General features: G+C 40.4%; 1 protein-coding gene across 1 annotated transcript; it reads right to left on the minus strand.

The window, feature by feature from the left end:
• Positions 1–554: 554 nt before the first annotated feature.
• Positions 555–16,027, minus strand: LOC114500327 (Hermansky-Pudlak syndrome 5 protein-like). Its single transcript, XM_028516996.2, is given in 7 exon segments — positions 555–1,349; positions 3,691–3,961; positions 6,078–6,184; positions 13,254–13,367; positions 14,635–14,754; positions 15,491–15,646; positions 15,874–16,027. Coding segments are annotated over 7 exon segments (966 nt in total). The 5' UTR covers positions 16,011–16,027; the 3' UTR covers positions 555–1,288.
• Between the last annotated feature and the right edge of the window lie 1,293 nt (positions 16,028–17,320).

Here is a 17,320-nt window from a genome sequence, read left to right on the forward strand (position 1 = left end):
ACCCTCCTTTCTCTAACAATTGTTAACCCATCAGGTTATATAACATATACAATCGTCATGTGAAAGTATGACAGCAATTTCTGTCTATAGATCTCTGGCTGTGTAATAAATAGAAAAAAAAATCATTCAATGTAGCCAACATTTTGCTTCCTCTACACCGAGTCTCCCCCACTCCGCCCTGCAAGTTGCTCACAATAAACTCTGTGTCTGTATGCTATTCAAATAAAAACTTTGATCATATTTTACATGCCATGTAAATGTAAGGGAACCTGAAAAACGGCAATCTAGTACTTGGCTTAAATAATACAAGCACTGCCCTGACCGGTGTGGCTCAGTTGGTTGGGCACAGTCCGACAAAGCGAAAGGTGGCCAGTCTGACTCCCCGTCAGGGCACATACCTGGGCTGCGGGTTCGGTGCCTGGTTGTGGGCACGTATGAGAGGCAACCGATCAATGTTTCTCTCTCACATCAATGTTTCCCTCCCTCTCGTTCTCCTTCCCCCCTTTCTAAAAATAAATAAATAAAATCTTTAAAAATTAATAATAATACAAGCACTTGCTTCAATCTTTATTAGTACTTAGACTTCCTTTATTGTAACTTTTAAAAATAATTTCTGAAAGTGCATGATGTCTTTGAATTACTCTCTGTTCAGGAAAGATTAGAGATAAAACACTTCTGGTAATGAATTAGTCGGTTGGATATGGGTTCAGGTTAGAAAATGTCAAACACTGGAAAAAAATATGTATTTAAATTAGCTCAATTTACACATGGGGCTATTTCATTTAAATATCTAAATTCAGTCTTCTGTGTTTTACTCATTTGAGGTGTTAATTCCATTACACCTGGTCATATTTCAGTAATTTCTCAATTGTCCCAGACAAGATGTAAAAAGAATTCAACTCCTGATAGTGTAAAGTCAGTTACATTATCTGTCTCCATGTGGCCGCAATGAGAAACTTCTGCTCCCCCGGCCCCCAAGCAAGGAACAGGTAACACTGCTGGTCAGAGTCAGGACTCAGAGCTGTGAACACTCACATTCTGAAGCCAGAACACTTCATGGCAGTAAACAAGGGCTGATTCCTTTCCAAGGTCACCTTTGGTAGAGAAACACTGAGGCCACAGAGAACCCATGAATGCAGAGGTTACAGACACCGGGCAAAGTATTCCCAAGAAGGTGGCAAGGTTTTCGGGCAGTGCCGTCCCTTCAATGACACACACATTCAGGACATTCAGGAGCATGATTCTGTTTTCCTCAAAATGTCAGGACATCCTGTTCGATCTTCTTCCACTAGGCCTGCTGAGACCAGAGAAACCGATCACACTTTTCAAGCATGCTTTGGATCAAGGCTCTGAAATTCCAAAAAAGAGAAACAAGTAAATTTAGTTCTCATTGTTCATTCTTTACCAAAAAACCTTTTGAAACCACAAATAATTAGAGGAGTCAAAAAGCTGACTGACTCTGTAACAGGGAAGGAAAACTTTATACTACTCTGACTTACCATGACATGGAATTAGAATAAATAAGATGTACTAACACTGATAAAAAGAACTCACATACTGACAGTTTCTTTGAAAGCAGACTGCAAGTGCGAGCAGTTCCAGTCCCTGTTTGTACAAGAAAGGGCTGTGACCACAACTTTGGGTGATGCAGGGAGCCCAACTGCAGGAATCTGAGGGGCACTGACCAGCTCCAGGAGGCTGATGTTAAAGATCCATACCAGGACCAGCAAGGACACTGCCTGCATTCCCACAGCCTCTCCCCTACCTCTCTGTTCCCCTTGCCCCTCTCCCTCCCTATGAAAAGTCTGGCCCGCACTGAGATGTTAAGATGGGTGTTGAGATGAGAGCCCCTCATCTTCCCGGTTGCCAGCACCTGAATATAACCACTTTTACATCAGCACCTGCTTCTCAAGTATTGGCTTTCAAAGCAGTGGGCAGCCAGACCTGTGTTCGTTGGGTTACAAGTCTATGCAAAAGACACAATCAACCCTGGCTAGGTGGCTCAGTTGGTTGGAGCACCATCCTGTACACCAAAAGGTTGTGGGTTTGACCCCCAGTTGGGACACATATGAGACACAGCTGATTGATGTTTCTCTCTCAAATCCTCTCTCTCAAACCCCTCTCTGTAAAAACCAATTAAAAAAAATCCTTGGGTAAGGACTGAAAAATGATAATTTTTAAATTAAAAAGTAAAAATTATATATATATTTTAAAATGTAGCCTGGCTTGTGTGGCTCAGTAGACTGAGCGCTGGCCTGCGAAACGAAAGGTCACAGGTTCGATTCCCAATTGGGCACATGCCTGGGTTGCGAGCCAGGTCCCCAGTTGGGGGTGTGCAAGAGTGTTTCTCTCTTACATCAATGTTTCTCTCCCTCTCTTTCTCCTTCCCTTCCCCTCTCTAAAAATAAATAAATAAATAAATAAAATCTTAAAAAAAAAATAAAAAACAGAGTGAACATGCATACTGTCCTACAGAACAAGAGAAAATATTTGCAAATCATTTATCTGATTATGGGTGAACATACGAGTATATAAAGAACTCATACAATAACACTACTACCAACAAAAAGTCTGATTGAAAATTGTCAAAAAGATTTGAATAGTTATTTCTCCCAAATGATATACAAATGGCCAACAAGCATATTAAAACGATGCTCAGCATCACCAATCATTGGAGAAATGCAACTAAGAACCACAATGAGATACCACTTAACACCCATTAGGATAACTATCATAAAAAAAACACCAAACACACACCAAAAAACTAGTGATGTGGAGAAATTAGAATTCTCATGCACTGTTGGAATGGAAATAAAATGGTGTAATCTCTGTGGAAAGCAGTATAGTAGTTCCTCAAAATATTAGAAATGAAATTACCATACGCTCCAGCAATTCCACTTTTGGGTACATATTCCCCAAAGAACTGAGAGTAGGGTCTCACAGAGACATCTAAACGGCCACGTTCACAGGAGCGTTACCCACAACAGACAAGAGGCAGAAGCACCCCAAGTGTCCACTGACCGATGGATGGATAAACAAAGGACACATGCAGTGGGACACTATTCAGCCTAAAAAGGAAGGAAATTTTGACACGTGGGACAATATGGATAAACCTTGAGCCCATTACGCTAAGTGAAATAAACCAGTCACAAAAAGGCAAATACTTGATGATTCCACCTCAATGAGGTACAGAGAATACTCAAAATCACAAAGACGTAGTAGAACGCTGGTCGCCCAGGGCTGGGTGGAGGGGACATGAGGAGCTGTTGTTTCACGGGCAGAAGGTTTGGCAAGAGGAAAGAGCCCTGGAACCGGGCTGCACAATGACATGGGCACACACAGCACTTCTGAAACAAGCACCTAAAAATGGCTAAGATGGTTCATTTAATGCTATCTGTACTTTACCAGAACATGACTGAGACAATTAGGTATTTGGTACCAATAATATTCTTCAAGAACTGAGTACATCTCAGGTTTGGGTATTCATTCACATTAATCCAAACAGTGTCTTGCTCACAACTGTGAAAAAATATTTCTTTAGCTGCTTCTCTCAATCAACAGGTGAGTCTCAGTCCTCTCAACTGTGCGGGACTGGGACCAGATGATCTCTCTAGTCCCGTCCACCTCGAAAATCTTGGGGCTCTACATTTCCCACGTGCCTATGGAGAGGGCGTGACAAACAGTTACTACCTCTGCCTTTTCTCGGCGATCCTTAGGATGTTGCAGGTTCTGGTGAACCTCTCTGACAGCTCGAGGGTCAGACCACATTCCTGCAGCAGTGACCAGGCCCGATCTGGACCCATGGCCTTAGCTAAGAGCAGTGCCACATTCTCCACGTTGACAGGGGAAGGCCCATCACTGAAGTTCCCATTTGCTGCCTCCTGGGGCACTGGCTTTGTGTTCTTGTTCTGCACAAGGTGAAGGAGAAGCTTCCATTCCTCCGCGGTCTCTGGGACCCAGCCTGCACAGACAAACACAGAAACGCTGGCTCTGACTGCTCTTGGCACTTTGCCTGCATACAGGAGACAGTCTAAACAGTCTGTGGAAACATTTGCCAGGGAAACATACAAATATTAGAGCGTATACTCTCACCACCTAACACCAAGTCGGTTTTCTGTACATCTGCTGAATAAATAGTTCGTGATAAGGAAACACCATAAAATTAACCTCCATATTTCACTGACTTAGTAATATTCACCCAGGGCATATTCATTCTATGCTGCCCACTGGATATGCAATAAGGAACTCTTGTGAAACTTACAGTAAAGGAGATAGAATTTAGACGAATGCACAAACGTACTGTACTTATATAGTTACCAGTGCTGTAAAAGATCAAAGAACAGTTAGAGAGAATGGTAGGTGTTTATGGAGAATCTGAGAAGGGTGCTGTGATGAAGTAACACTGAAGCAGAGAGCTGAAGGAGGAGAGGCGAGCTCAGACAGGGGGCACGGGCATGTGGCCCGCACACGCGCAGACTTGGGGTGGGGAGTGTCAGGAATGGAGGGTGAAGGAGCCTGCATTTCTGGCAAAGGAAACATAGAGATGTACTGACACAGGAATAAACCTGAAATCTGGGAACACCAAAACAGGCCTATAGTGCACAAATGCCGTAGTGAGTAGTGAGAACGAGAGGACAAGGCCAGGCCTCAGGGGTCTACCTTAAGAACGTGGATTTGATTCTGAGTTCAGTATAAGGGGTTTCAAAGAGCGTGCCACATGATCTAATTCTTGTTTAAAAGAATCACTTTGGCTGCTATAAGTAAAATAGATTAAAGAATGGGCAAGAATGGAAGCCAGATGACCAATTACGAGGGTAAGGCAGTAGTCTAAACAAGTAGCCAGGACCAGAGTGATGGTGGAGTAAACGAAAGCCAAGAGATAGAAGATACGTATTTGGCAGTAAAATCAATAAAACTTGAAGGCATTAATATGAGTTAGGAGAGAAAAGTATCAAGAAAAGGCTCCATTTAATACACTAAGGACAAAAACAGCTATTATTATTTTACATTAACAAAATATCAAGAGAACTTTTATCTGGGCAGGGAGGATGTTTTCTTTATACTTCCTGAATTTTGTATTTTTTTCTATAATAAACATCATGTCACTTTAAAAATATAAATCATTTATATTTTAGTTCTTCTGGTTATTGCTCAGAAGTGCATGCACGTCTCTAGCTCTAGTCCTACACCACCTGGCCCCCTGGTTCACTGCTGAAGCGAAGATGATCTCAGTATTTTTTGCTACAGCTGTGACATCTGAAGCTAACCCTTGCCAGTCAACCGGCTTCTTTGCTCTGTTCTTACGTCCCTGCCCCATGCCCGCAGGGCTGGAAAAGACCGCAGGTCACACTGTAGGATGAAGCGGCCTAAGGTCCTGCTGGGGCGTCTCTGCCCTGAGACACATAAAGCAGACCAAAGCCATCTCTCTGAGTGTAGGACGGACTCTCAGACTTCAGGTACCAGTGTGTCCAAGTCCTGGCCTCCCGATGGCCATGTAACCTCTGTTAGATTGATAAAAACTAAATGTTTTTTATAAGTACCTAAATAGTGGTAAAAGCTCAGGGAAATCAGATGGCTACTCCATTTTAAGTTCATCTGAATGATCTCCAACTTTTGGCTACATAAAAAATCAACATGACACAGAGAAAAGCTGAGCACAAGCTTTGGAGACAGTCAATCGGGGGTCTCAACACCAGCTCCACCAGCTGTATGATTTTGGGAACTTACATAACTGTCCTTTCTCTGGGCCTTAGTTATAACTTCTGTAGAATAAAAATAACAGTAACTACCAAGGGTTTGTTATCTCATGTAAACAGCAATTGGAAAAACACCTAGTACAGAGCCTAACATGTAACAGGCACCCATTAAATAGAAAACTTGCCTGTAGTTAATGCCTGATTATGATTTTATAATTATCAAGTGGTACAGATAAAAAAAAAATGAGAACTCTACAACTTTGACTGCCATCTAGAATTATATACATGGTCATTGACATGTCCACCAAATTTCTTTACTGAAAGGTCTGAAGTGATTTCTAAAACACTACAACCCACAGTAACCAACCGGTGTTTACGCACCATTGTCCCCTTCCATCAGGCTCATGTCATTCAAACACACGATGTTGGCGAAGGCTTCCCTTCTCCTCTCCAGCTCCAAACAGAGAGTGAGGTGTCCAGGCCAGAAACTTTAAAGACACCAAAGTTGAAGAAAGGAATAAAAGGCAGTGAATTTATCTGGAGCTGTGCTATCCATTACACTACACGCTAGCCATTTCATACACGTGGCCATTTCAATTTAAATTAAAGGAAATAAAATTTAAAAGTCAGTTCTTTGGCTGACCAATCCATGTTTCAGGTATTTAGTGGCCACATGGGGCTAGCGGCTACCATGTTGGACAGTGCAGTAGAATATGTATTTCCATTATCACAGAAAGTTCTGTTAGACAGCCCTGACCTGGAGTGTTAAAGAAAAAAGAATAAAGGCTAGTGATAAATACTGACACTCAAGGTCAAGCACCAATTATGATATATATATAAGCTTACGAACTTTGTAAACGTTAAGATTCAATACATATTTCTTTCCCAAATATGAAAGTTCTCCTTGACTCTCCTTCCTCCTTCAATTGCCATATCCAGTTTCATAAGGCCTACTGCCCTTTCCTTCAAAATGTCCCTTGGATGAGGTCCTTTTGCTGCCCTACTAATCACCAATTCAGTCAAGAATGAATTACCACAACAGCTTCCTACCTGGCCTTCCCGTCTCCAACCTTTCTCCTGTATGACACCAAAAATGATCTCCAGAAAGCTCCATTATTATCGCGTCATTTTCGTACCAAAAAGTCTAAAGGGTCTCTACTGATGACTAAATTCTTCTGACCAGCTTTCAAGGTCTTCCATATCTCAACACCCCACCACCTGGCTAGTCTCACCCTCATTATCAACCAATAAACACATACCAAGTCCCTGCCATTATGAGGGCAAGGGAAGAAACAGGTCTCTATCTCCAAAAGATTAATAATCCAGGCGGAGCCATAAAACAGCGGTGCCGGGCAATACATAAGTGACTACTATGTAGTATAGGTAAAAAGCAACGTCAGCCCTGGCTGGTGTGGCTCAGTGGATTGAGCACCGGCCTGTGAACCAAAGGGCCGCTGCTTTGATTCTGAGTCAGGGCACATGCCTGGGTTGCAGGCCAGGTGCCCCGTAGTGGGCACGTGAGAGGCACCTACACATTGATGTTTCTCTTCCTCTCTTTCTCCCTCCCTTCCCTTCTCTAAAAATAAATAAATAAAATCTTTTTTAAAAATTTTAAAAGACAATTAAAAAGAAAAAGCAATGCCCGTTTTCATGCCGTTCTTCTTATTTTTTTCACCTTACCTACCCTCCTCCGACTCATTTTAAATACAAATCCCATCCAGCCTTCAGGGCTTATTTCCAAAAAGCCTTACCTCCTCCCTGAGTCCTTCACCAGCAACTCTATTGAGCATCCCTCCCTATTCGGACAACCCAAAGCTATTATGACTCACATAAGAGTCTAGTGCTTAATTAAATACCACCTGCATTCCTGGGGTTAGCAACTAAGAAGGGGAGAGACAGAAATTAGCAAGGGCGAGGCTGGGCTGGACGCTGGGGCTGAGCGGGCTCCTGGGCTGGGACGGCGGCGGCAGCAGTGGCAGCAGTGGCAGCAGCAGCATCTTCCTCCCCTCCTCCTCCTTTTTCTTTTCTTCCCTTCAGCTCCTTTCTTCATCTTTTCCTTGTCCTCTTCCTTTCCCTGCCCCATCTCGTGCTGGTCTCCTCCGGAGGGCTTTAGGTCCTCGGGCCGTGAGCAGCAGCAGTGGTGACCGCGGTGCATCCAGTGCCAGCATCCAGAATAGGGGGAGGCTGTGAGCACCAGGATACACGAAGGAGATTGCACCACTGAATCTCACAAATATTCTACCACAGAAGTTCACACCATAATTAAAGGGAATTAGAACAGATCAAATTAACAAACAAGAAGAAAAAAAGAAGAAACCCAAAAACAATGAGAAAACAAAGAAACAACCCCCAATTGAAGGGAAACGAGGAAGCCTCAGGAAAAATGCTAAATGAAATAGAGGCAACTCAACTATCGGATAATGAGTTCAAAACAATGATTACCAGGAAGTTCAATGAACTCACAATGAGCTTTCAGAGATTAGAGGGAAACTACATCAATCTCACTGCAAACTATATAAACATGAAAAAGGAAATAGAAACTCTCAACAAAGGTCAAGAGGAAATGAAGAATACAATTTCTGAACTGAAGAACACAGTAGAAGGAATGAAAAGCAGGACTGATGAAGCAGAAGATCGGATTAGCGAGCTGGAGGACAAAGTAGAAAACAGCATCCAGAAAGAGCAAGAAGAGGAAAAGAGGTTCAGAAAGAATGAAGAGGGATTAAGAGAAATGCAAGAAAATATGAAACGTAATAATATCTGTATAATAGGGATACCAGAAGGAGAAGAAGAAAAGCAAGGGATCGAAAACCTAGTTGAACAAGTAATGAAGAAGAACTTCCCTAATTTGATGAGACAAAAAGTCACACAAATCCAGGAAACACAGAGAGTCCCAATCAAGAGGAACCCAAAGAGACCCACCCCAAGGCACATCATAATTAAAATGACAAAATTTCAAGACAAAGAGAGAATCTTAAAGGCAGCAAGGGAGAAAAAGGAAGTAACATATAAGGGAGCCCCAATAAGGCTAACAGCTGGCTTCTCAATGGAAACACTTCAAGCCAGAAGAGAATGGCAAGAAATACTCCAGGTAATGAGAACCAGAGGGCTGCAACCAAGGCTACTTTATCCAGCAAGGCTCTCAGTCAAAATAGAAGGCCAAATAAGAAGCTTCCCAGACAAAAGAAGTCTAAAAGAATACACCTCTACCAAACCAGCTCTGCAAGAGATTCTAAAAGGACTGCTTTAAGGAAGAGAGGGAAAAGAGAGAGAGAGGAACACATGTACATAAAAGACAATGAATAAGTACCTATCAATAATAACCTTAAACGTAAATGGATTAAATGCTCCAATCAAAAGACATAGAATAGCTGATTGGATAAGAAAAAATGACCCACATATCTGCTGTCTACAAGAGACTCACCTCAGGATGAAAGACCTACACAGGCTGAAAGTGAAGGGCAGGAAACAAATCTTCCAAGCAAATGGACAGGAAAAAAAGCCGGGGTAGCAATATTCATATCAGACAAAATAGACTTCCAAAAAAGGTCCATAGAGACCCAGAAGGTCACTTCATAATACTCAAGGGAAGAATCCATCAAGAAGACATAAATATTGTAAATATATATGCACCCAACATAGGAGCACCGAAATACATAAAGAAAATCTTAGAGGACTTCAAGAAAGATATGGACAGCAACACAATTATAGTGGGAGATTTTAACACGCCACTATCAAAAATGGACAGATCTTCTAAACAAAATATCAACAAAGATATTGTGGCATTGAACAATACCCTTGATGAAATGGACTTTACTGATATATACAGAGCCCTCCACCCGAAGGAAGTTAAATATGCATTCTTTTCAAATGTACATGGAACATTCTCAAAGACAGACCACATGATAGACACAAAACAAGCCTCAAGAATTTCAAGAAAATTGAAATCATACCAAGCATTTTCTCAGAACACAAGGGACTGCAGCTAGAAACCAACCTGAAGGAAAAAAAACCAAAATCACTCAAAATCATGGAGATTAAATAGCATGCTACTAAACAATGAATGGGTCAAGAATGATATTAGGGAAGAAATCAAAAGGTTTCTGGAAACAAATGAAAACAAACTCACAACAACCCAAAACTTATGGGACACAGCCAAGGCAGTCCTGAGAGGGAAGTTCATAGTGATACAGGCCCACCTAAAAAGGTTAGAAACATTCCAAACAAACAACCTAACCCTACATCTACAAGAACTTGAGGAACAACAACAAAGGCAGCCCAGAGCAAGCAGAAGGAAGGAAATAACCAAGATCAAAGCAGAATTAAATGACATAGAGACTAAAAGCACGATTCTAAGGATCAATGAATCCAAGAGCTGGTTCTTTGAAAAGATAAACAAAATTGACAAGCCTTTAAGCAGACTCATCAAGAAAAAAAGAGAGAAGACCCAAATAAACACAATCGGAAATGAAAGAGGAGAGATTACAACAGATACCACAGAAATACAAAGGATTGTAAGAAATTACTACAAAGAGCTGTATGCCAGGAAATTTGAAAACCTAGGTGAAATGGACCACTTTCTAGAAAAATATAATCTTCCAAAACTCAATGAAAAAGAAGCAGAAAGCCTGAACAGACCAATAACAACAAAAGAAATTGAAGCAGTAATCAAAAAACTCCCAACACACAAAAGCCCGGGACCAGATGGTTTCACAGGAGAATTCTACAAAGCATTTAAGGAAGAGCTAACCCCTATCCTTCACAGACTATTCCAAAAAATCCAAAAAGATGGGAGTCTCCCAAACTCTTTTTATGAGGCCAACATCATCCTAATTCCAAAACCAAATAAAGACACAACAAAGAAAGAAAACTTCAGGCCAATATCACTGATGAACATTAACGCTAAAATCCTCAACAAAATACTGGCAAAGTGCATCCAACAATACATTAAAAAGATCATATACCATGACCAAGTGGGATTCATTCCAGGGATGCAAGGATGGTTCAATATTCGCAAGTCAGTAAATGTAATACATCGCATAAACAAAAGCAAAGACAAAAACCACATGATCATATCAATTGATGCAGAAAAAGCATTTGATAAGGTACAGCACCCATTCATGATAAAAACACTTGGCAAAGTGGGAATAGAGGGAGCATTCCTCAACATAATAAAGGCCATATATGAGAGACCTTCAGCCAACACCATACTCAATGGCCAAAATTAAAATCTTTTCCACTAAGATCAGGAACAAGACAAGGCTGTCCACTTTCACCACTTCTATTCAATATAGTACTGGAAGTTTTAGCCACAGCAATCAGACAAGAAAAAGAAATAAAAGGCATTCAAATCGGAAAGGAGGAAACAACACTGTCACTGTTTGCAGATGACACGATAGTATACATAGAAAATCCTATAGACTCTACCAAAAAACTGCTTGACCTAATAAATGAATTTGGCAAAACAGCAGGATACAAAGTCAATATCCAGAAATCAAAGGCATTTCTGTACATCAACAATGAAACAGCAGAAACAGAGATCAAGGAAAAAATCCCATTTGAAATAGCAAAAAGAAAAATAAAATATCTAGGAGTAAACCTAACCAAAGAGGTAAAAGACCTGTATTCAGATAACTATATAACACTCAGGAAAGAAATCAAGGAAGACACAAACAAATGGAAACATATACCGTGTTCATGGATTGGAAGAATTAATATCATCAAAATATCCATACTACCCAAAGCACTTTACACATTCAATGCAATTCCTATTAAAGTACCAATGGCATATTTCACAAACATAGAAAAAACACTTCAAAAATTTATATGGAATTATAAACGACCACGAATAGCTGCTGCAATTTTGAGAAAGAAGAGTAAAGTAGGAGGGATCACAATACCTGACACTAAACTATACTACAAGGCCACTGTAATCAAACAGGCTGGTACTGCCATAAAAACAGGCACATAGACCAATGGAACAGAACAGAGAGCCCAGAAATAACCCCAAATCTCTATGGTCAATTAATATTTGACAAAGGAGGCAGCAACATTAAATGGAATAAAAATAGCCTCTTCAACAAATGGTGTTGGGAGAACTGGACAGCCACGTGCAAAAAAATGAAACTCGAGCACCAACTTACACCTTATACAAAAATAAATTCAAGGTGGATAAAAGACTTAAATATAAAACGTGACACCATTAAAGTCCTAGAGGAGAACGTAGGTAGGAAAATCTCAGATATTTCACGAAGAAACTTTTTCACTGACGTGTCCCCTAGAGCAAGGGACATAAAGGGAAGAATAAACAAATGGGACCTCATCAAAATTAAAAGCTTCCGCACAGCTAAAGAAAACAGCATCAAAATTAAAAGAGAACCAACTGTATGGGAAAACATATTTGCCAATGATACCTCAGACAAGGGTTTAATCTCCAAAATATATAAAGAACTTACATGACTGCACTCTAAGAAGACAAGGAATCCAATTAAAAAGTGGGCAAAGGACTTGAACAGACACTTCTCCAAGGAGGACATACAGAAAATCCAAAGACACATGAAACGATGTTCAATATCGCTGGCTATCAGAGAGATGCAAATTATAACCACAATGAGATACCACTTCACACCAGACAGAATGGCCATCATAAACAAAGCAACAAACAACAAGTGTTGGAGAGGTTGTGGAGAAAAGGGGACCCTAGTGCACTGCTGGTGGGACTGCAGACTGGTACAGCCACTATGGAAAGCAGTATGGAACTTCCTCAGAAAACTAAAAATGGATCTGCCTTTTGACCCAACAATTCCACTGCTGGGACTCTATCCTAAGAATACTAAAACACCAATTCAAAAGAACCTATGTATCCCAATGTTCATAGCAGCACAATTTACAATAGCTAGATGCTGGAAGCAACCAAGATGCCCATCAGTAAATGAATGGATCAAAAAACTATGGTACATTTACACAATGGAATTCTATGCAGCAGAACGAAAGAAGGAGCTCCTACCCTTTGCAACAGCGTGAATGGAGCTGGAAAACATTATGCTAAGCGAAACAAGCCAGGCAGTGAAAGACAAATACCATATGATCTTACCTTTAACAGGAACCTAAATAACAAAACAAAGAAACAAGCAAAATGTAACCAAAGACAGTGAAATAGAGGACAGGCTGACGGTGACCGGAGGGGAGAGAAGAGGGAATTTAAGGGGACAGTGGGAAGGGTTCACAGGAACAAACTTAAAGGACACATGGTCATAAACTAAGGGGAGGGTGGTAATGGGAGGGAAGTGGGGAGGATGGGAGCGGGGACTGGATTAGGAGTAAAAAGGAGAAAACTGTATTTGAACAATGATTAAAATAAAATAAAAAAAAGAAATTAGCAAGGGCCAGTCTCTTCCACAAAAAGAAAAATATGCACAAATTTAAAATCAAAATTTTGTGTACTATCACTTAACACAAAAAGATACTTTCCCATAACAAAGAGAATTCACAAATGATCAAGTACAGTAACTGAAATGATTCTAATCTTAACTTCAGCTTCTCAGAAAATTCTCTTACCCATGAGACCTGCAGACATCCGTCATTTTCTCTTTGGTTGTAAAATCTGCAGGCAGTTTGATTAGATGAAAGATCAGCTGATTATAACCCTAGGAAAACAAGTGTGAATGAGGCCTGTGAAATGAAAAACTCCATACATTAGACAGCAAATAAATTCTACAAAATGCTTACTAGTCATCTAATAGCTAAGAACAGAGTTTAACTAGATTTGTTCCATTATTACATTTTTCAAAGATTTCCACTTCGTTTTTGAAAAATTAAAACAACTGTTTTTCCTATAACAAATACCTGTTTATTTTTATTATTATTTCTTTAATCCTCACCCAAGGATATATTTACTGATTTTATTATTTTTTTATCCTAACCCAAAGACATGTTTATTGAGTTTGGAGAGAAGAGAAGGGAAAAAGAGAAGAGACACATCAATATGAAAGAGAAACATAAATTGGTTGCCTCTCACACACGCCCTAACTGGGGACTGAACTTAAAACCTAGGCATGTGCTCTGACCAGGGATTGAACCTACGACCTTTTGGTTTGTGGGACGACGATCCATCAAATTGAGCCACACCAACCACGACTATTTATTGATTTTGGAGAGAGGGGAAGTGGGGGAAGAGAGGGAGAAACATCAAAAGACCGATCAGTCGCCTCCTGTGTGTGCCTGACTGGGGCCTGAACCCGCAACCTGGGCATGCACCCTGAGCGGGAATCAAACCCACAAACCTTTAGATGTATGGGATGATGCTCTAATTGAGTCACCTGGCCAGGGCAATATCTGTTTATTTCTTTAAATGAGACACTTTAGTTAATCAAAAGCAAAAGAAAGTGGCCTCTACTTCCATCATTCACAGAAAGCCATTGTATGCCCTTCCAGACCGCTGTCTGAGCATGCAAGATAGGCATTTGGGGGTTTTAAAGCTCCCCTGGAGGAAAACACAAGAATCATTTCTGATACATTTTAAGTATCAGTGTGTATTTTTTGTGATTTCTATTTTTTTAACCCTAAATCAGGTTATTTGTAGGAAGAAAAAGCACACACATACACTACAATTTTTTACCTTCTAACACTTAATTATCAAAGGCTCTTAAAAGTGAGTCCATGCAAGAGCTTAAAAGGGGATCAGTTTATATTCTGAAATCATATGCAAACTTTCGCATGGATGTGCATTTTTCTGAGAGAAATCATCAGGTTTCAAGTTATAGGATTTGTAACTCAAAAACTGTTCATAACCATCAAGAAGTATACTTAATCTCATTACTACTGAGACTTGGCTCAGTAGCTTCCAGACCTGTTCCTGAAACAAGCCCAGAGTGCTGTGTGTGAATAAACCAGTCCCATTCCAAAGGAACAGCACAACTTAGAAAGGGGACTTCCATACCTGGGGTTTCCTTCCTCATCCATAGTGCTTGTGCTTGGGGGAGCTTCATGGGACACTGCCAAAAGCAGCCAATCCAATCTTACAGACTCTCGTTGTAGAAGGGACTCCAGGAAGGAGGGCCTAAGAGAAAGTAGGGAGAAAAATCACCAATCCCTATGCTAAGAAAGGAAACATAAAATGTGGGAATGTGAAAATGTTACTGAGAGATCAGTTTAGTGAATGAAATAACTTAAAAATCTTCCTGCTACAAAATGTCTAGAAAAGCTGGTGAAAATCTAACAGCCTTTTAAATGAACAGTTGATCCCCATGATAATAAGGAAAATACTAAAGGGCCAAAAATAAAAAGAAAAATAAGAGCCAGTATGGCAAATGGGAAGCAATCAGAGGAGGGGAGAATAGCCAGTCTCAATACCCAGGTGCCATGTGGAGATAGGAAATGCGGCCTCTGTCTAAAAATAGGTGAAGAACTAGAACTGAGATCCACGTGTGAAAAGTTAGGCTATCATCAATAAAAATGGTGGCAATAAACTCACTGGCAGAGACAACAAGGAGGCTTATCTGACTTAGCCTGGACCCTGAAGCAGGGGTTTAATTTTATACTGATGATCCAAAAACCCCTGAGAGGAAGAAAGGGCAGAAGGGGAGTGCAGTCTGTGCGCATTTATGGTGTGTATTTTGAACCCTCAAAGAATGCACACAGCTGCCCAAATCCTCCTCCTCTGTAGGAGATTAGATACCTCAGTTCCGTGGCAGTTGAGAGTAAAAATGGTACAACTGCTTGTACAAAAAAAAAAAACAAAACACAGTGCCCTATGAGGAGAAAGGGGAATTGGCAAATCTTCTTCGCCTTCTCACCGTTGATCTTCAGGCCTTGACTTCACCAGACTGTCTAAGTAGGCCAAAAACTGCGCAGGATGCTGATGACAAAGCTGCATCACATCCGAAGGTGAAATAGATGGGTAAAACTTGATTAAGGATCGAAGGGCAGATTCCCCGAACTTCTCATACAATCTGCACTTAGAAATAAAACATATTAATCTCTGACTTCAATGAGGTGTTATCAGTTGGTTACATTATCAAAGTACCTATTAGAAATAAAAGTAAATATACTAACAGGCAACTGACCAACATGCAACTGAGTCAAACTTTAGAAACTAAGGCAAAAAACAAAAAACAAACACAAACCATCTCACACGTGCTTTATTTAGTTTATATAAACGACATATACAACAACTTACCGGGTAGCATAAGCAATCAACAAAGGGCTGTCAAAAGGGACTGAATCATCCACGAACTTTAATCTGGTTGGTAGGTCTCCTTCTTCCATCTCCAAGTATGTAGGACTGGAACTTGCCATTTCTGAAGGATAAAACATACACTTTTCCCTTCATCTCAGAGCTGTAAACCACATTCAATTCATGAACACATTCGTTCAACAACCCTACTCACGTACTGCTGTGTGCAAGGCCCAATGCTTGTTAAGCATTGTAGGAGAAGAAAAAAAGAACAAGATACAACCTCTACTTTTAAAAATCCTTAAAATCAAATTGGGAGGCAAAGCATACTCAAAGTTTTAAATAAGACAAAGTAACAAATAACAAATCTGTAAGTGTCTATTACCCTTGAAAAAAGAATGTGTACATAATCCATTTTGTTCCAAAAGATGGAGTAGGAGCACTGGGGTTTCTCCTAGAATCAGTAATATAAAATGTATTTCAACCTGTGATTATCCACTTTTGGTAATGAATGAAAAGTGTGCTTAAAGTCTAAATCAATTATTAGACACACGGCATCTTTTATTCAAGCAAAATGTTGAATTAGGGACATGTGCCTCTTTACAAACCTGGGCCCATGCAGTTGGAAAGGGCATGCGTGGTCTCTGGGGTATGAGAGCTGGTTTCCATATGAGGATGACAAATAGTGTGAACTTCAATCAAGTGTGAAGGAGAAACCTTGCAGGCAAGAAGGGGCTGGAAAGAAGTATCTGCAGTCATGAAAGGCGAGGACCTACATCCAAGATTGCTCTATCCAGCAAAGCTTTCATTTACAATGGAAGGGCAGGTAAAATGCCTCTCAGATAAGGTCAAGTTAAAGGAGTTCATCATCACCAAGCCCTTATTATATGAAATGTTAAAGGGAATTATCTAAAAAAAGAAGACAATCAAAAATATGAACATTAAAATGACAACAAACTCACAACTATCAACAACTGAACCTAAAAAATAAAAAATAAAACAAAAATGAACTAAATGAACTAGAACAGGAATAGAATCGCAGAAATGGAGATCACATGGAGGGTTATCAGTGGGCAGGGCGAGTGAGGAGAATGGGGGAAAACGTACAGGGAGCAAAAAGCATAAATGGTAGATACAAAATACACAGGGGGAGGTTAAGAAAAGTATAGGAAATGGAGAAGCCAAAGAACTTACATGTATGAACCATAGACATGAAACTAAGGGGGGGTGGGGAATGCTGGTGGGAGAGGGGAATAAAGGGGAGAAAAAAATGGGACAACTGTAATAGCATAATCAATAAAACATATTTTTTTAAAAAAAGAATTCTTACCAGTGGAGTATGAACAGAAGAGATATGAGCCATTACCAGGGCAGGCCTATGTGAGTCCTATATGCCCCTTCCACATGCTTTCCCCAGGACTAACAACCCAGGCTCAACCACAAACCCAAA

This window comes from Phyllostomus discolor, chromosome 6, assembly GCF_004126475.2.
Source record: "Phyllostomus discolor isolate MPI-MPIP mPhyDis1 chromosome 6, mPhyDis1.pri.v3, whole genome shotgun sequence".
Lineage (NCBI taxonomy): Eukaryota > Metazoa > Chordata > Mammalia > Chiroptera > Phyllostomidae > Phyllostomus > Phyllostomus discolor.